The 20,219-nt window shown below is 41.4% G+C and overlaps 1 protein-coding gene across 1 annotated transcript in view; it reads left to right on the top strand.

The window, feature by feature from the left end:
- ADAMTS16 (ADAM metallopeptidase with thrombospondin type 1 motif 16) overlaps positions 1–20,219 on the top strand; it is a 180,998-nt gene that overhangs the window by 101,538 nt on the left and 59,241 nt on the right. Inside the window, exon 16 of the mRNA XM_050793134.1 lies at positions 57–195. Coding sequence (XP_050649091.1) covers positions 57–195 — 139 coding nt within the window. The remainder of the gene's footprint in view (positions 1–56; positions 196–20,219) is intronic.

Below are 20,219 nucleotides of genomic sequence, written 5' to 3'. Positions count from 1 at the left end.
TGTATTTGCTGGTTTTGCATTAATTTGTTTTATTTTTCCCCTTTCTTATTTTGTAGCTGCTGTTTCAGGGAAAGAACCCAGGTGTTGCCTGGGAATACTCCATGCCTCGCTTAGGGGCCGAGAAGCAACCCCCTGCCCAGCCCAGCTACACTTGGGCCATCGTGCGCTCTGAGTGCTCCGTGTCCTGCGGAGGGGGTAGGTCCCTTCTAATGCTGCTCCTGGAGGCAGCACATGAGCCTTCAGCCATGGGGTACATTGCACCGGCCTTTCTTGAGTCCTAATGAGTAGCCCGGGGCTTCTCCCTGCCGGTAGCAGTGACATTCCCAAGGTGGGGAGTGGTGGTCCTGAGTGTCGCTTGTCAGCCTGAGCTGCCTTTTCCAATTTATCTGCTTCAGTGTGTGACTCTGAGGAAGTCAACAGATGCATTGGTTCCTACTTTCCATCTAATTTATGATTTTGTTAATTTAGATGAGTCGAATGAAAGTCACTGTAATTATGAGATACATCATGTTGATGGTGAGAAACAGACACTTGCATGGAAAATACATTGTCCTAAAGTGGGTTTTTTGATCTAACTAATCTTGTTCAAAATGTTTCCTGGAAAGAGCTTTGCCTACAAGTTGTATAGTCAGATTTGCCCAGAAAATAAAAGAATATTTTGAAAGTTGCAATGAAAACATCAAGAAAAAACATGTCAAAAAGAACTGCACGTGTCAATTGAGTGCCTTGTCGTCTTCATACCATAAACAATGGAAGCTCACATTTAAATCAGCAAAGCTAATTGCACTTAAAGAAAGTTTTTAGCTAGAGCCAATATGTACTGACTGTCTGATATAAATAGTAATGAGTAAATATTTGCAAGCTTAAAACAACATAGTAAATTCTGTCTGATATTTATAAAATATACAAGTTTCCATCTGGCCAAATGGATTTCAGCTTTTTGCAATCCAGGTTTTAATAACTAATAAGTTAATTTGACAATATTATGTTTAAGTAAAAGAAAATGATTCATAAATGAGAACTGGCATAAAGTAATAAGGTAATGAATGAACAAAAATAAATAAAAATAAATGGGTATGTTCTCAATAGTTGCTGTAAATAAATAAGATGAAGAAACTAAAGGAAAACTGAGAGATTAACAAAAAACTTAAATAGTCCTAAAAGTTAACACTATGTGCTTGATATATGTTCATTCTCCCCAGTATGAACTAAGGATGAAATAGTTAAATTATGGATGCTAGCAAAGCTAATGACTCTGAATGAAATACTGTCTTAGGAAAAACATGACTACCTTCTACACAGAAGGATAGCAAGCACGTTGCTCTAATAGTGACCAGAGAGAAATATGAAGGAAATCTCACACTAGTGATATGGCCCAAGTCAGCCACCAGTTTACTTTATTTGGGAAATAGTGGAACAGAAGGACATTGTATGCTCTTCTCTCTGTGTGACATGGAACATTCCTAACCATATGTATTTTTCCTTCCTTTTCCTTCTGATCTTACAATCATACCCATGTTTTTGTGGATTATGTTGAATGCACTTGATTTTACCTCTTCCTATTTAGGATCTTCTAATAAATGATAATTGGTTAGGATAACAATAGAATCAGAAAACTTCATATTTGTGTAAGGAAAGTATGAATTTTTGAACTCTTTCTTGTACATTTTCATTTGGTAAAAAATGTACGATGAATTCCATGGAAACATCTATAGAGAATGGCCAGTCGATGATTCTGTTTCAGTCTACCAGATTCACTGGTGTCTTTCCTTTGAGCATCAAGCATTCAGAGGAACTCTTAGTTTTCTCAGCTACTACCAGGCTACTCATCTCAGTATCCTGAAACACTGAATGAATGATTAGTGTATTTGCAACTCATCTAACTATCCCTAAGGAATAGAGAGTTTCTGGGGGAAATCAACCCAAAATCTATTCCCAAATCACTTTTCTAAAGAGCTGCATTATAGAGCCAGTGAGTTTTGTTTGTTTTCAATTTCAGTGGAAAACAGGGATTCTCAATTCAACAGCTGGATGGAGTTTAGGATGTCTGTACTTTCCCACCTCCTATAGGATGATGCTCTACCGTCTTCCTGGTAAAAACCTGACCTCTTCATAGGACAGAGACTCAGAACTTAATCAAGGCACCCTGTCACTGGCCACGTTTGTATGATTAGTAAGAGGAACACTTGCAAATTGTATACTGCAGGGTTTGAACTATAGTCAATCCTCCTCTGTTTTTGTAGATGCATAAAACCACAGCCTTTCTCTCCTGTTCTCTCTCTTTCCTTCCCTAGTATCCCCAGAATTACTTTCTACACAACCAAGATGAAAGTAAGAAACACATTATTGCCATGTATTGAGCACCTACTATGTGCTTTCACATATATTATCTTGTCAAAACCTTTGACAGGGTAAGGGTAGAATGACCACAGGTTTGGGGCAGCCATATCAGATTCAAGTCTTGTCTTCATCAGGCCATGCTCCTTAGAAATTTTGAACCAGCCTTTTGTTTCACGTGTCCGTGTGAAGAGACCCCCAAACAGGCTTTGTTGAGCAACAAAGCTGTTTCTTTCACCTGGGTGCAGGTGAGCTGAGTCCGAAAAGAGAGTCAGCAAGGGTGGTGGGATTATCATGAGTTCTTATAGGTTTTGGGATAGGTGGTGGAGTTAAGAGCAATGTTTTGGGGACAGGGGGTGGATCTCACAAAGTACTTTCTTAAGGGTGGGGAGAATTACAAAGAAACTTCTTAAGGGTGGGGGAGATTATAAAGAACATTGATCAGTTAGGGTGGCGTAGAAACAAATCACAATGGTGGAATGTCATCAGTTAAGCTATTTTCACTTCTGTGGATCTTCAGTTGCTTTAGGCCATCTGGATGTATACGTCCAGGTCACTGGGGATATGATGGCTTAGCGTGCTTGGGCGCAGAGGCCTGACACGTTTCATGTCTGTGAAGTGTAAAGACTGTATGAATATCAATGCCTGGAAGCAATCCTTATTATCATTAGCAGGTAACTTGGTTCAAACAGGTTTACTGATTCCCATTCTTATGTCACCCAACCACAGCCAAACTGCTACTTAGCTTGTTACTGATGTTCACATTCTTTAACAAAGATGATTCTGCCAGGGAAGCATAACGTGTTCTCTGACTTCCTGTCTTCCTTTCCTAATACAGCTTCTACCTGGCAATGGGCGTTGCAGTCCATTGAACATTAGATTGAAATATCAGCAATGAGGAGGCGACCTCACACGTAGGCGGTGCTCACGTTTCATGGCCATTCAGGGTGAAAGCTGATCTTCTTCAGTTCTCGTATTCAATTTTCCCTTGATCTATGTTTGGGGGACTTGTAAAATTTCCCCCAATAGTCTTAACTAAGATAGTTTATTCACTGAATGTTAATTACAGTGACTGCTTATGAGACAAGGGCTTTTATATCCCAAGACTTCATTACTTAATTTTAAGTGGTTATTTTGATTAAGCAGTTTATCAGAATTTACTGTCTCTGCCTTGCTGAACTTTAGGATTTCAGGAGTTGATGATATCTGATGACATAGATCCTTTAGAACTAAATGCTCACTTACTTTGAGTGTATTAAATGCTTCATTAGTTGTATCCTGTTGGAGCCTTCTAAATTTCAAAAGTTAAATCAGATTATTTAAATTCTGTGGTATCTGACAATAGCATATTTTAACTGCTTGGATGATTGATATTGGAGGGTGAAAATCCAATATGAGTCTCATTCTCAGTTTTTCAATTTTGTGAGAGAATAATTAACTTTGCCAGTGAGCGTGATATAATAACCTTTGATTATTGTTCTCATTTCTTAGAAGATTAGGTCAGTGCATCACCTGAAAATTCTTGACCTGATTCCCAAAGGAAAAGGGAACGTATAGATGCCATTTTCATCTTATCTGCATATTTTAGAAATTTTAAGGCTTCTACTTGCATAGACTTTCTGATGTTCTGAATTTGAAACTTTTAAATCATCTTTTTCTTAGCTCTCTCTTTGAGAATTTAAGGGTCTACAAGTGGCAGTTATGGAATTCATGAATGGGAAGAAAATAGCTGGAAAATTTCCCCCACCTCTTGCTTCAGTCCAGAAACACTACTTCGCATCAAAAGAGGACGGATAATTCTTTTTGATTTAAAGAGATCTCATTTCCTTATCTCTTACAATGGGTCCATCTCTCTGTAGGAAGTAAGGTTTTCACACAGCCAAGTAATGCCTTTTATCTCCCTTTTGACAGCTTCTTCTGTTTCTTTTTTCTCTCCTCTCACTTTTAGGACATAATTGCATTTTTTAATTTCAATGTTCCTGGTTCGTTGTGCCCTAACTGGACACTCAGTGGCTATCTGGGGCATCGGTAATGGGGTATGAAACTCAAATAAGGAAACCGCATGCCAACAACATTGCTCAGAAGCAGTTTATCCTATTGTGTCTGTCTCTGAGAGGGAGACTTTTTGATGTGGTAATGACTTCACTAGACTTTTGTTTACCTTGTCAAAACATCAGCTTTTTCTCAAAATTATATATGCTGTCCTCTTTTAAAGTCAGTATCTACAATTCACTAGGCTCAATGTATTCCAAATCACTAATCTCCAACCTCTGATTTATTTCCAAATAAAAATACTTATTAAAATTTTACCTATGTCTTAAATTGTCCAACTTGTATGCTGTAATGTCTGGGGATGATGCATTTTTATTCAAATGGAAATATTCATCCAATTCACAACAAAAATTTCTCAGACAGATCTTAAAACTGGCTTGAAAACCATCCTCTCTTGCATTTTTTTCAATAATATTCTCTTCACCATCCACAGATATTTCTAGGACTTAAGCTTTAATTCATTTAGGGATTAAATTTGAAAAAAATGATTGAAATCACTTGCAAACTTGCCTTACTTTGTTGATATCAAACTATCCATTTATCCATTCATTCATTGATCATCAGTCAGCAAATGCTTACGTGTTTGGATCTGAACCCTAAACATCTTAAAGCCACCTGGGGAAATACAAGAGACCTTTGCTTGATTTCTTCTCTATCTGAATTGAACAATGAAATGCCAAAGTAGGTGTTGCTTTGCATGAAAACTATTTAGTACCTCTTTAGTGTCATAGCTAGTTGAGGTATCTTACATTTGTGCATCTTAATTGGGGAATCGAGTACTTCGATCCAGCAATTTTTTCTTAAATGTGTGAGCCACTATGCTGAGTTCGGACTGTATAAGGACAGATGGTATATACTTGGCTCTGTCCTCAAAATCACTTGCAGTCTGGAGCAAGGAGTTACTCATATGCCCATGTCTGACAATGCAAGATGGTAGACTCTGTTGCGTTCCAAGAACTGTGAGAATTCAGAGAGATCTCCAGGCCTGTGCACAGGAAGAGCCTCAGCTCAGCTGCAGTTGGGACGCCTGTCTTCCTCTGAGTTCCATTGCTGTGAGATGGCTTTAAAGAGCAGTAGTGGGTTTTGGTTCCTATTGCCCATCTGATTGGCTAACATTTCTAGATCTTTTTCACAGGAACTGCTTCAGATGAGATCTTCCCCATCCTCACTTTGTGTGCTGGAATGTTCTGAATCCTAGAGTGGGTGTGTCTCTTTCATATTTAAACTTTGGCTCAAGGGTTGGGTCCCAGAGTTCAACTTGAAATGATTCTGGTTTCTTCTTCCCTGCCTTGGGTCACCTTTGAGCTGATCTACTAAAAATGTCTCCTGTTCTTCATTCTTTATCTAAGTCCCTATAAATTACAAAATGTATTACCTCCCCACCAACCCCTTTCTTCCCAAAAAAGCAGAGAAAAAAACAAAGGTTTGTCTTCCAGAGAGTGGGGTGTATTCTTCAGGGGCCTGGGCTGTGTGATGTCACCCGGGCCCATTTCTTCAAGTGTATTCAGAGCTCCAGGGTCAAACAAAGAAGCCCACATCTTCCCAAAAAGCAGGAATAATTCTTTCCCTTTGCCAGAGTCTGTGCAGTTGCAGCAAGCCTCCACTCATCAGGGGTACCAGGGTCCTTCCCACATTCCCACTATGTGGCCATGGCCTGTTCTTCTCCACCTTCTCTGTGCAGGTCTCTTTTGCCCACAGGTCTTAAGTCTGCAAACTTGGAGCCTTAAAAATGGGTAATTACTACCTATATCCAGATGGGCTGCATGTCCCTTGGCCATTGACAGGTCAAGGCTGTCAGGGAAATCAGCTAGTGAAGCCAGTTCCCTATGAAGCAGGGAATCTGCCTCTGGTAAGACATGTGAAGGTGCCTCAGCCTCCAAGCTCTAGTAAATGTTGAGATAACATGTGTCGACAGCGATCATGCCGGGCCAACCTGGCACTTAAATACACTGGGAACCATTCAGAATTTGGACTGCATCCAGGAATACACCAGTTCTCTTGAGCTGTCTTCCCTCTTCCAAGTTCAAGGTTCTGTAATGCTCATGCATGAGGCATCAGTAATATATCTAGCACATGTGATAGAAACAATGCATGCTTCTTTTGAGAGCTCATGCATTCGTTTGTGGAACATCGTCTGGTTTTCCATGTAATTTTGCTTACAGAATTGGTTTGATTTTTTTTTTCTTTTTCTTTATAAAAGGAGGATAAAGCATTTGGCAACAGCTGGAATTCATTCTATAGTTCGAATTATGGAAAACTCAGCAATTCTTTGATGAAATCATGATCTTTCAGACTTAAGACTCTTCTTCTAGACGGTCTGGCAAACATGATGGTTTTTAAGTGGTTTCCAAAGACCTGGCCAGAGTTGGTTTCTGTAAAAAGATGAAAGCAGTGCCCAAGCACATTGCTCATCAAACTCACCACCCCATGGCCAGGGTTTGTCTTTCCACAGCTAATGGATTGTTCTCTCTGAGTTTCTTACATTACCTTTTGAAGCTTATGCCCTTCCTTTCTTTTATCTATTAATATAGATCATTTAGAAAATTGGCCTCTGTGATTCTGGCATTCAAATAGACTCTGTGATTTTTCTTTCTGACAAAGATAAGTGATTGTAAGTACTGCTGAGAAGTTGCTTCATGGACGTGCCATTAGTCAGAGAAATAATACCTGAGTCTCCATAAATGTCCAGAGAAGTAATACCTGAGCTAAACGGCCAAGGAGACTCCATTCCATCATGTGAGATGAATCTAAAACATAATCATCCAAAATCTGGTATAATAATAGACCTTGGAAAGCCTCAATACTGTTGGACATATGGCTGTCTGTACATATTTTTGCATTTTCAGAATATTCATACATATGAAATTAGTCAATGGAATAAACATTTGAATTCACTTTTGTGTCTATTACTGTTTATATGGCTTGGTATATTAGCGTTCTCCAGAGAAGCAACCAAAAGGACGTATCTGTCTATCTACTCATCTATCTATCTATGTAGAGAAAAAGAGATTGATTGGGAGAGATTGGCTTACGTAATTCACCGTATGCAAGCTACAGAAACAGGGTAACCAGAGAGGTGTCTTCTAGTCTGAGTCTGAGGTGATGGCTGGAAAAGAATGCTGTAAGTCCTGGAGCCTGAAGGCCGAGGATTTGCTGATGTCCCATACAAGAACTGAATACTTTAGGTCTAAGTAGACTAATCCAAGATCTTGAGCAAGCAAATTACATGTGTATTGTCATCAAAAGTCTCTGATTAAGGACCCAAGAAAAATCCTTTGAAAACAGAGTGTGCAAGAACTGGAGTGTAGTTTCTTTTGCTTAGGTTTAGCTCTTGTAGTTTTTCCTACATGGGAGGTGGATATGTAGGAAATAGATGTCTTGTTACTGGAGAATGGAAACATGGATTGGCACAGTGTTCTGAATATGAGAGGAGAAAGTGCCCTTGACTCCCTGCATGAGACCTGGGAAGGGGGTGACTTATTTACTCAGTCACTGTGCTCAATCCCTTATGAGAAGGAGCACACAAGCAGATGGATGTAGGAACCAGAGTGAATGAACGTTGGAACTGGCTGGTGGCTCCTGTGTGGTGGAAGCAGGCTTTGCCCGGGCCCTGTAGTAGCATCCAAGTGTGTTACAATACTCTCGTAGCTCTGCCATCCAGGAAGGGGTGTCTGAGACTCCTGGAGCCCCAGAGGGCCTGTGTTACAATCAGTGCTCTTTTAGCATTTGTAGACTGCTAAGTATTAACCAGCTCAGTGAAGGGTCAGGTGACAGCCTTTTACACCCTGCCATCTTGGTGCCTGAGTTCTTGTCCAGCGTCCAGGAATAATCAGGTCACAGGAATAAATCGAAGGGTGGTGAACGTGGAGGACTTTACTGAGTGGTGGAAGTGACTCTCAGCAGGAAAGGGAACTGGAAAGGGGATGGAGTGGGAAGATAATCTTCCCCTAGAATCTGGCTGTCCCCAGCCAAACTCCTCTCCAACCATCCCTGACTGAACTCCTCTCCAACCACAGTCTCCAATGTCCTGCTACTTTTCTCCTCTCGATGTTCAGATGCTTCTCGCTTCTGTGTATGTGTGTGTCCACTGAGTCTGAGGTTTGGGGTTCTTATGGGCACAAGACAGGGGGCAAGGTGAAGCCAAAAGGCAACATTCTTGCAAGAAAACAGGGAGAGTTCTCACTTTGGGCTGTGGGTCCAGGCTTGAGGGTGGAACCCTTACCAGGGACCCTGCCCTCTTCTACCCAGTATTTCCCTGCCTCCTGTTCATATCAAACTGACAACAGAAAAGCAAGAGTTTGAGAGAGGATTTAGGGAGAAATCCTATAGGGGAGCTGGTCTGATAGGAGCCATGCAGAAAATAAGGGACAAAATCAAAGATATGGAAGAAGAAATCTGAATGTCCCTGACCAGCCTACGACTTCAGGTTCTCCAGTCAAGCAAAGACCTTCTGATCTCATGTGTTTCCCAATAGCGCTGGATTAAGCGTAACTCAAACCTACTCTTTAGTAACCCAACCATGTGACACCTGTGTGATCCCTGACAGGGTCCAGGATCCAGGAGCAGGACCCTGGTGTGATGGATGGTGTGGTGGAGAGGGTGGTGTTTGGGACTAACTTCTATTCTGCCTTCTGCTGAGAAAGGTACTTCAACTGGTTCATCACCCTGTCTGCCTCTTCTGTGTGTGTGTGTGTGTGTGTGTGCGCGCGCGCGAGCGTGCTTGCGTGTGTGCACATGTTCACTCCTGGACAGGCAGAGATGTGTGTTTTAAGGAGGCCTCTAAGGCCTCTCCAGTTCTGTGGTCTGGTCAGTCAGCAATATATAAGATGAATCAAAGTAAAACCAAATGTCAGCTACCCGGTAGCCCCTGGCTCCTTCCTCCCTCCATTCACCCCTTAGGCCTCTTTGGATGCAGAACCCTCTGGGCAGTCAGGGGAAGAAGAGGCTAGAGTAGTGGTGGACAGAGAGAGTGCAGGCAGATAGGAAAGTTCAGAGCAGTCGGGGCCTCCTCCCCAGTGTCCTTGAGCCAAGCCTGCCCAGGGTGTCAGCAAGACAGGATATCCACCTTCATGAAGGCTGAAATTTGCAAGTTTTGGGCATGTTTTTCATTACAAGTATCATAAATAAATGTAAAGTAAAGAACACAAATCATTCCTGAGACACCCCTCCTTGAAAGACATCACTGTTAAGCATCTTAGTGCACCCAACCCGTCTGTCCCTCCATGCACAGCTCTGCAAATGCATACCTTCCCTTCAGGAGGGGTCTAGTGATCGGCTTTTTCTATGTCACTATGTCATCTGTATCCTTCATTTGCAGAGAGTTTCTCCTTAGATATGAGCATGAACAACCCAATTCTAATGTGGCAGCTCACATTCTTGAGCAATTATTAATATATCCAAGTGTTATTCCTACTTTCAACAGACTATAAACAAATAATGCTTCCATACTCTAAAGAAAGTTCCTTAGAAATTACAAACATTGGCTTCACTTTTATGGAGAGTGTTTCAAATGGGGTGGTTTCTAAAAGGCTAAAACCTTTTCTCTTGGGAAAGTCCTGACTACAAATACGTGTGCGTGTGACACACACACAGAAATTTTTAATTCTATGGCACAGAGACTGAAAAGAGATTGAGTTCTGAAGATTCTGATTTCACTTTCATGAACCTGGGTGCCTGCCAGGGTAAGATCACTGTGTAAGAAATCTTGTGGAAGAGTGACTGAGATGCTCTCTGAATCATAGGACCCCAGGCCAGCAGCATCAGCATCACTTGGGAACTCCTAAGAAATGCAGATTCTTGGGCCTCTAGCCCAGACCTGCTGAATCAAAAGCCCTGGGCATGAGGCCAAGTAGTCGGTGCTTTTAATACTATGTCTCAGTGTCTAGGATGCACAGGAAAGTCGCTTTCCATTGTGTTTTCACCAGGGGACTTCTTTCCAAACACATTATATGCAAAGGACACTCACCAGTTCCTGGCTTGTACTCCAGGGAGCCCCCAGAGAGATTGCTGGAATCTCTGGCATTCAGAAGTCACAAGGAGAAAATGATTTCTCTGGGGGAAAAGCTGCATTTTAAGGAAAAACAATAACTCCACTGAATGCAGCAGTTAATTTTAAAGTGGCAATCAAAAGATTGTCGCTCAGGCATTGGGATAGGGAAAGGCCAGCCTTTATGACCTTTGAAAGGTGAGTGGAGATGCCTTAGTGCATGGGGGAGAAAACTGAAGACAAAGGCTTCCCTGGAGAACTCCCAGGAAGCAAGCCTGAGGATCATTAGCAGACTGCCCCCCCACCCCCGCAATATGACTTTAATCATGGTAATTTTGTAAAAAGAGGAAAACAATTTCTGTTAACAGAATCCCAAACCCTACTGATCTTTAAGGATTAAAGTCAACACTTTACCCTCAGAAGCAAATTGAAAGCCAAACCTATGATGGAATATGCTGCAATAGGTTCCATATGTTTTTGTCTCCATCAGCCTAGGTCTCTGCGTGTACACCAGGCAGTTTCCGTTCCCCTATGCGGGGAAGGCCGTGCCACATGTAAGCATCAGTTTGCTCCCACCACCTTCTCTCAAGGGTCCTCTGTTACTCATCTTGTCATTTCTTTTTGCCCCAGAGGGGATGCTTCTCCTCTCTAAATGAAATTCTCCACTGGTGCTCTTCATCCCATTATCCACATTTCTTATCATCAAATATACCCTTTTTTTCATTCAATGTCATTCTTCCCTCTCCTTCCCAACCATTCCTTTTTCTTAAATGTGCTCAGGCCTCCATAATCGTAAACTCTTCTTTCTCCTACTCCTCTTCTTCCTTCTTTGCTTTACAATGTGAAGCTTGTGAATGCAAAATATCTGAGACAGGTCTTGGTTAATTTAGAAAGTTTGTTTTGCCAAGATTAAGGACACTGCTATGACACAGCTTCAGAAAGTCCTGAGACATGTGTCCAAGGTAGTTGGTAGTGCAGTTTACTTTTTTTTTTTTTTTTTTTTTTTTTGAGACGGAGTCTGGCTCTATCGTCTGGGCTGGAGTGCAGTGGCCGGATCTCAGATCACTGCAAGCTCCGCCTCCCAGATTTACGCCATTCTCCTGCCTCAGCCTCCCGAGTAGCTGGGACTACAGGCGCCCGCCACCTCGCCCGGCTAGTTTTTTTTTGTATTTTTTAGTAGAGACGGGGTTTCACCGTGTTAGCCAGGATGGTCTCGATCTCCTGACCTCGTGATCCGCCCGTCTCGGCCTCCCAAAGTGCTGGGATTACAGGCTTGAGCCACCGCGCCCGGCCTGTGCAGTTTACTTTTGTACATTTTTAGGGAGACATGAGACATCAATCAGTATGTGTAACGTACATTGGTACAGTCCAGTAAGGCGGGACAACTCAAAGTGGGGGCTTCCAGATTACAAGTAGATAAAAGACAACAGGCTGCATTCTTTAGAGTCCTTGATCAGCCTTCCACTGAATACACTATTAAGTCTGGCTCAGCAGTTCTGCATTTTTACATAAACAATAGGGGTGAGGAAGCAATCAGATATGCGTTTGTCTCAGGTGAGCCTCAGAGGGATGACTTTAACGGAAGGGGAGGCAGGTTTGCCCTAAGCAGTTCCCAGCTTGACTTTTCCCTTTAGCTTAGTAATTTTGAAGTCCCAAGATTTATTTTCCTCTCACAAGGTTTTCATCAGTGCAATCTGTACTTCCTGCTTGCGTTCCCACCAAGGGACCACCAACTCATCCCCAGTGCCTCAGTTTCATCTCTGCAATCCACATCATCTTCGAGGATCATTCAATCCAGACCCCACCTGGTCACCACATCCATAGGCTCTTCCTCAGCACTTCCTCGCTGGCCTCCCTGCAGCCTTCGACAGCTGGCCACTGCTCCCTTGAAACTTCTTTCCTCTGGATTTCCAAGACCTATTTATTTCCATGAATGCAGATGTCTAACAAGATCAGGGCCCTCCTTTCTTTGTATTCTCCCTTAGAGTGATGGCTTATCAAATGCTTTTCCCCACCATCACTACCCAGGAAGGGGCTTGTGTCTTTTTGCATGAATCTCTGCCTCTATCTCTGTTTTGTCAGTCCTACACCTACGGTGGCCTGAAGGGCACCTTTGCTTGGTTTGCCCCATTGTAGTGAATTCACACCTTCTTGGCAACAGGGGTCAGTTTCCCAGTTACCTCAGATACTTCTCTGGACTTTTTACAGTCAGGTTTGATTTTCTTCAAGTTACCCAAGAATCTCTGATCATTCATCTCGCTCTCCCTGTTTCTAGTCCTTTCTTTTTCCCACTTCCAATAATCAGTTATCAGATCCATCTTAACACCTATCTCTTGAACTTCCTAGATACATAATCATACCACATAAGCTTTCCCCTTGTCATAACTTTCATACTCCTTATATTCTTTATATTTTGTCAAATTGTGTCAGCCAGCATCTCCAAAATAATTTTAACTAATAATAGTTAATTTTTTTATTTCTGACTTTAATAGTAATATTTCTAGTGTTTCCCATAGTGCTAGCTTCTAGGTTTAAATGAACATACAAGTACCTACATACACACATAAACACACAAACTCATACAAATATTCAGATACAGTGATGTGAGTAAATATCCATCTGTTGTCTGTTTCATTAATATTTTTATCAAAAATAGAGGGTAAATTTATGAAATGCTGAACTTTATTACATTTATGGAGTTTATGTTTGTCCTTTAATTCATTAAATGGTGAAATATATTAACATATTTTCTTGACATTGAACCATCCTTACATTCCTGCTGTGAATCATTATCTGATGATTTATTTCTTTCTAATATGCTATTTGATCTTGCCTTCTCTTAATTTATTTGGTATTTTTCACATTAATATTCCTAAGTATTATTGAGCTGTAGTTTTGTGTGCTAAAATATACTACATTCATTTCTATAAATGCTAGAAATCTTTCATATTTTTTATGCTCTGGAACAATTTAATAGCTTTGGTGTTAACTATCTCCTAGCATTTGGTAAAATATATTTGAAGCAGCTGAATCAGTTGCTTTTTGAAGGAGTTAGATCTTTGGTAAGCTTTTATATTATTATGTGTGGTAATTGGACTACTTAGATTGTTTATCCCTTCTGGAGTTAGTTTTTCTAATTAAGAAAACCATCTTTTTAAATGTATAATTTAAATTTTAATTTTATATATTTGGAAGTAGTATCCCATTAGATTATTTTCATTTCTTCTACATGTAAATATTTTCTTATTCTCTTTTCTTATCTAGCATATTGGTGCTTACTATTTATTTTCTTCATGAAGTCAATGAATCAGTGACAGTTTCACCAAGAAAATAGAAACATTTCTAGGTATTTCAAGCAAGAAGTTAATTAATACAGAGGATTGGTTGTTTACAAAATAGAAAGATTGAAGGAGTAAAGGCCAGACATCTGTAGCTCTCAGAGTTACTCTGGATTTTGAAAAGCCAGAAAGTTGCAGAAACTTTTAGAGATCAATGGTGATGATTACAGGTAATCCAGCACTGGAGCAAGTGATTCCCAGGGAAGGTTTGAAGATGGCCACAGACCTTTGCATCTGCCAAAACCTATCCTTACATCCACTGCTTCCAAAGATGGGAGCATGTGGCTTCTCACTCTCTTTCACCTTCCAAATCTCATGCTAGTGCCTCTGATTGGTGGGATCGAACTGAAAGCTTCACAGATAAGAGAGTTAGAAAATGTACTCCTGATTTTTAGAACCTGTGATACAGAGGAGAGTGCGAAAGAAGAAGGTATGCAAGTTGTATGTTATTATGTTCAACATATTGACTTCTGTTTCTAATATATTGACTTTTGTTTCTATATCAGATCCCTCTTTCTGCTTTCTTGGGCTATCCTTTATTTCTAACATCCTAATTAAAGATATTTGATTCACTTATTTTTATTCTTATTCATATATTGACATAAGTATTTAAGGCCATGAATTGTCCTCTGAGTACTGCTTTAGCTACATTCCATGGATTATCTTTTGTAGCATTTTCATCATTTTCTTAAGTAAGTTTTTTTGGAACCTGCTACCTGCTCTTCTTTTTGCTCTATTTCTATTAATTGCTAAAACTTTCAAAGGAACACTTTACATTCCTCTTTTATTTCCTAATTATATACTTACCTTATGTGCTTGTCATCCATCGGTGTTCTCAACTGAAGCTTCTACTGTCCCTCATAAGGAGCATTTGGAAACCCGTGACAGATTTTAGTTGTCATGATAATTGGGAGAGGGATGCTACTGACATTTAGTGGGCAGGATCCAGGGTTGCTAAAAGTCTTGCAATATGCACTGCTGTGCTACATAACAAGGAATGTTGTTGCCTAAAATGCTAGTAAAGTCTCATTAAGGAAAACAAAAGGTTTCTAAAGTCACAGCTAAAAAATAACTGGCTGAGGCAAAACTTGCACATACATTGGACAAACACAGTGTTTTTCATTGAGTTTTAAATTTTTTTTACTACATTGTTACTAAATTATCACATGACTTACTAGATCCAGACTTCCCTGTTATCCAATTAACAGGTAAAAGTTCTGGGACTTGGACCTGGGACTTTGCCCACACTGAGGCAGTTCAAGAGTGAAGCCAAACAAATGTCTCCAATAAGAAAAAAATCTAAGGCCATGAATAAAGTCAACTTCTGTTTCTATTTCAAAGCAAAACAGATTCCTTATTTGCTTTGTTAAGAGACTGTACCTTGCATAGAATCATCAATGATCATAAAGGCATGATTCTTTATTCAGACTTGAACAAAAGGTTTGAATTTCACATGTTTTTAATTTCAAAACAGGAAACCAAACTGAAGCCATTATTTATAGAATCACACCTCCTTAAAAGCCATAAGAGTTTAGTTAAGAATTAAAAAATGGACTTTAAACTTGAAAAGTAATTGTACGTAGAGGAACAGATTAATTTTCACCTGTATTCATTAGACCTCTAACAGTTTTAGAAAAATAGTATCATTATTCAGTATGTTTCTTATTTAAATTGGATCATCATAACTATTACACTTAAGGAAGTCTGTAAGATTTTCCGCAGAACATTTTAAAACAAACATTTGTTTCTTCTTCTAATTTAATAGTCTCTCAGCCCTAGTTAGCGAGTGGAAAGTGGGTTCATTAAACATCTTCAAATTGCATCTCAGCATTGATACATGAGTCAGTCATCGAAATTGTGCCCCAGTTTGCCCTTAAGTAATATATAAAGAAAAGAATATACCCCATTTTGATGATGTTTGGGGGAATAAGTATTAGTTAATCCACTAGTAACTTGTCCAAGCTTAGAAGTTAATGAATATAACAGAATTTACTCAAAAACTACTTACTAAGTGAAGTGACAAACAAATCCATGCTTACTACTGAAATTATAACAATGAATAACACATGCACTCTGCCCCTGAGAAATCTGTTCCAACAGATGACACACAAATGTTAACAGAACCTTATAATTAGAGTCACCATGTAATGCATTACTGGAATGCAAACAGGGATGTAATGATGTAATGCAAACTGCAACGTAATGCAAACTACAACGTAATGCAAACAACTGGGATGCTTTGAAAGGAAAAGATGTTACTGCTACCCTTTTTCAGGGCAAATGTGTATAAAGCTGAGCTAGCTGGACATGAACTGTTTTTATTCACAGCACTTCTGACACCAAATCAGTGGGGTTTTTCCACACTAACAACCAGTTCTCCAATTCTGTAGATGCTGCTAGCTGGGTGTCCTACAATTCAGTTCAATTCTGATACTGACTACCTGGAATTAGCCTCAGACCCCAGAGGGGTAACAGCTCAATTCCCCAAGACTGTCCTCTCAGATGCCAGTTTCCAGTCTTGGGTCTCATGGGTACCCACAACTTGCCTACAAAGTCAGGGGTTCCCACAGGCTTTCCCCTTCAGGTTTGCTAATCTGCTAAACTTTCCCTTTCAGGTTTGCTAATCTGCTAAAATGGCTCATAAAACTCAAGAAGCCACTTGATTTACAATCATAGGTTTACTACAAAGGTTACAAATGACGAAGAGTTACATAGGTCTTGAGGTCTCGAAGGGTCCCGAGCACAGGGGCTTTTTTTTTTTTTTTTTTTTTTTTTTTTTTTTTTTTTTGAGACGGAGTCTCGCTCTGCCGCCCAGGCTGGAGTGCAGTGGCCGGATCTCAGCTCACTGCAAGCTCCGCCTCCCGGGTTCACGCCATTCTCCTGCCTCAGCCTCCCGAGTAGTTGGGACTACAGGCGCCCGCCACCGCGCCCGGCTAGTTTTTTTTTTTTTTTTTTTTTTTTTTTTTGTATTTTTTTTTTAGTAGAGACGGGGTTTCACCGTGTTAGCCAGGATGGTCTCGATCTCCTGACCTCGTGATCCGCCCGTCTCGGCCTCCCAAAGTGCTGGGATTACAGGCTTGAGCCACCGCGCCCGGCCGCACAGGGGCTTTTGACCCCATGGAGTTGGGATGTGCTACTCCCCACCATGTGGATGTGTTTACCAACTACCAATCTCTCTGAACTCCATCATTAAAGAGGTTGAATGACATCAGAATGATTGATTAAATCATCAGCCATCAGTGATTAGCCAGGTCTCAAGCCTCTTTGCCCTCTCTGGATGTTGGTGAGGTCAGGGTGTGAGGACTGAAAGTTCCGTATTCCAGAGATCCCAGGGGTCTTAGGAGCTGTGTGTACTAATCACACTGGGGTAAACTGAAATAGAAATCAATGGTGGCTTCTAAGTTTGCCCAGAGCAGACTTATGCTTCTCAAAGTGTAGTCCTTGGTCCAGCATCAGCAGTAGCAATTGAGCCTTTGTTAGAGATGCAAACTCTAAGACCCAACCACAGACGTGCTGCAGCTGAAATCTAGAAGCAGAGCCTGGCACTCCTTGTTTTAATGAATGAGCCCTTCCAGGGTGCTCTGATACCCACTCAAGCTTGAGAACCAGTGAGCCAAGGAATCTAAAGAAGCGGGTATTTGACTCCGATTGAAAGGGATGAGAAGAAACCTGCCGGGGAAGCCCAGAGGCATGGCGGTAGAGCACAGCACCCCAGGTGGAGAGAACAGCAGGTGGACGGCCCTGGGGAGTCAGAGGACCATAGAAGAGCTTGCAGGGCAGGGTCACAGCATCACAGGGCTAGAAGGGCAAGGCTGGGAAGTCCGGAGCTTAAACACAGAAAAAAAATGGGCTTTTAGTCTGGGAGTGGCAGGAATGTGTGCATGTGTATGTATATTTTTAAAAGGAAATGCCATTTTTAAAAGGACATTCATTTGCTGGAAAACAGAAGCTGATCCAGAACAGAGTGCTGCTCTTCCCTCCTGAGGGTGGAAGTGGTTATGAGGCCTTGACTATGAGGCATTTGGGGCACATCATTGCCCACCCCTCGGTACCTGTGTCTGTGTTGAGTGTGACGTGTTGGCTCACAGAGCTGGTCCACTACTATCTCAGGGACACTGACAGTTATATGTTTCTGGGACATCCTTTCCACTGTGCAGCGATTTGGGTCATCGTGCACAACCTCTGTGAATCCTGTACACACCTGCACATGTCTCTGACCCGCTGAGTCCCACCTGAGCTGCAACCGAGCCTTGTCCAGCATCACGGATGGAGCGGGATCCTGTGACCACTCAGGCTTCTGCAGATTCCACTTCTACTCTCGTCTCCAACACAAGGACACATCTGTTGAATCGAGGTTCAGGCAGCTGAGCATCAGAATTCTAGAAATCCACCCTGTTTACTGTAAAAAGTATCTGAGACAGATCTCAGTCAATTTAGAAGTTTATTTTGCCGAGATTAAGGATAGGCCAGAAGAAAGGAAGACAGAATCCCAGAAACACAGTCTGTGGTTTGTGCCTTTCTCCAAAGATGATTTATTTTGAGAGCTTCAGTATTTAAAGGGGAGAAGTGGACTGGAGGGGAAAGAGTAAGGTTATGGTCCCACTACTGAATCAACAGGTCGCAAGGGAAAAGGAGCAGGCAGGGAATCGTCAACTGAGTATTCATCTCACTCAGTAAATTGGCACTGTACACCAGATAAGGTGAACATGCGGTAGCTACCAGTGGGGGTGTTTAACCTTGTATCTGCAGCTTTCTTTTTAGGAACAAAAGGAAAGGCAGCTTTTTGCATGACTCAGTTTTCAGCTTGATTTTTCCTTTTGGCGTAGTGAATTGGAATCCTGAGTTTTTCTTTTCTTTTAGCATTACTCTCGCCCCACCGTGTCATCCCCTTTCAAAGGCTGCCCTGAGCAGCTCCCTCCCCCCACCTCCACTACACCTGCCTGGGGGGATGTTGGACAATCAAAGGCCAATCCCAAATCCATCTTTGATTTTCCTAAATTGATCTTTTAGAACAGATGTTGAAACTGCAAACTTACCAGAGTACTAGAAATATTTACTTGTATTGTCTTTCTGTTGCCCAAAGGGATTTAGGTCCATCTTCAATGGATGCCTCCTTAGTCCTCTTGCTTTTAGTCTGTAGCGGTTTAAATCTTGTTCTTTCATAGAAATATTCTCTTTCAAGAGGCTCAATATGTTAAAATAATTTTCTTACATTTTTAGAGTATGTATCAAAGTCATTTTTAAATAACCTATTCCCGATCAAAGATCACTAAAATCAGAGAAATAATTGCAAAATTCACCTTAAGGGGGCATCATGCACTTACCTGGGTTAAATATATAATTCTGCCAAGTTAGCAGAGAGATGACTGGTTTTACAAAACTAGGAGGGTCCTATGTAACTTCTCTTTCTGCTTTATCAATGCTCAAAGGGCTAAACCCCAAAAAATGGGTGGTTTGGGGCTTAGAGCCATGAGCTCCTACAGTGGCTCCTGCTTTAGAACTTAGGAGAGCTGCCCTCCTCTTTACACTTGAGAAAACTGATAATGTGTGGAGTGTGACTTTCCCTTCTGAATGGCCCCACTCCTTTTGACTAAGCAACGCCAAAATGTCAAACTTGTTTTCAATGTATATTTTAGAGACTTTCAATTCTCTTTTAAGTCAGGAGGGGTTTGACTTCTGTGGAACTGGCATGAGAGATTTTCATGCCTGGTGTCTACAGTCTGCTCCTTTCCTCCTCGGAGACAATCTCTTTGTTGTATTTCCTTATAAGCAAACTCTGAGTTGTCTGGGTCCATCTGAGTTGTACACGGCTTGGGCTGCAGAGGAGTGAAAACAGGTGTTCTGCCCAATCTGCAGGACTCCTTCATCTGTATTTCCAAAGGCAGTGATAAAATCACTTTTAGTTCTGAATGTATTTTGTGTTTGCTTATTTATTTATTTATTTATATTTATTTATTTTTTTTGGAGACAGAGTCTCGCTCTGTCGCCCAGGCTGGAATGCAGTGGCACGATCTCAGCTCACTGCAAGCTCCGCCTCCTGGGTTCACGCCATTCTCCTGCCTCAGCCTCCCAAGTAGCTGGGACTACAGGCGCCCGCCACCTCGCCCGGCTAATTTTTTGTATTTTTTAGTAGAGATGGGGTTTCACCGTGTTAACCAGGATGGTCTCGATCTCCTGACCTCGTGATCCGCCCGCCTTGGCCTCCCAAATATTTTGTGTTAATTTTAAATCAACACTAGTTTGGTTCTATTTATTTTTTCCCCTACTGCGTTAACTCTTTTGAGACAGGGTTTCCCTCTGTCATCCAGGCTAGAGTGTGGTGAAGCACCATTTCGGCTCACTGCAGCTTCTGCCTTCCAGGCTCACGTGATCCTCCCCTCAGCCTCCTGAGTACCTGGGACTACAGGCGCATGCCACCATGCCTGGCTATTCTTTGTATTTTTTGTAGAGATGGGGTTTCGCCATATTGCCCAGGCTGGTCTCAAACTCCTGGACTCAAGCGATTC

Source organism: Macaca thibetana, chromosome 6, assembly GCF_024542745.1.
Source record: "Macaca thibetana thibetana isolate TM-01 chromosome 6, ASM2454274v1, whole genome shotgun sequence".
In the NCBI taxonomy this organism is placed as follows: domain Eukaryota; kingdom Metazoa; phylum Chordata; class Mammalia; order Primates; family Cercopithecidae; genus Macaca; species Macaca thibetana.
This window is presented reverse-complemented; position numbering and strand designations above follow the sequence as displayed.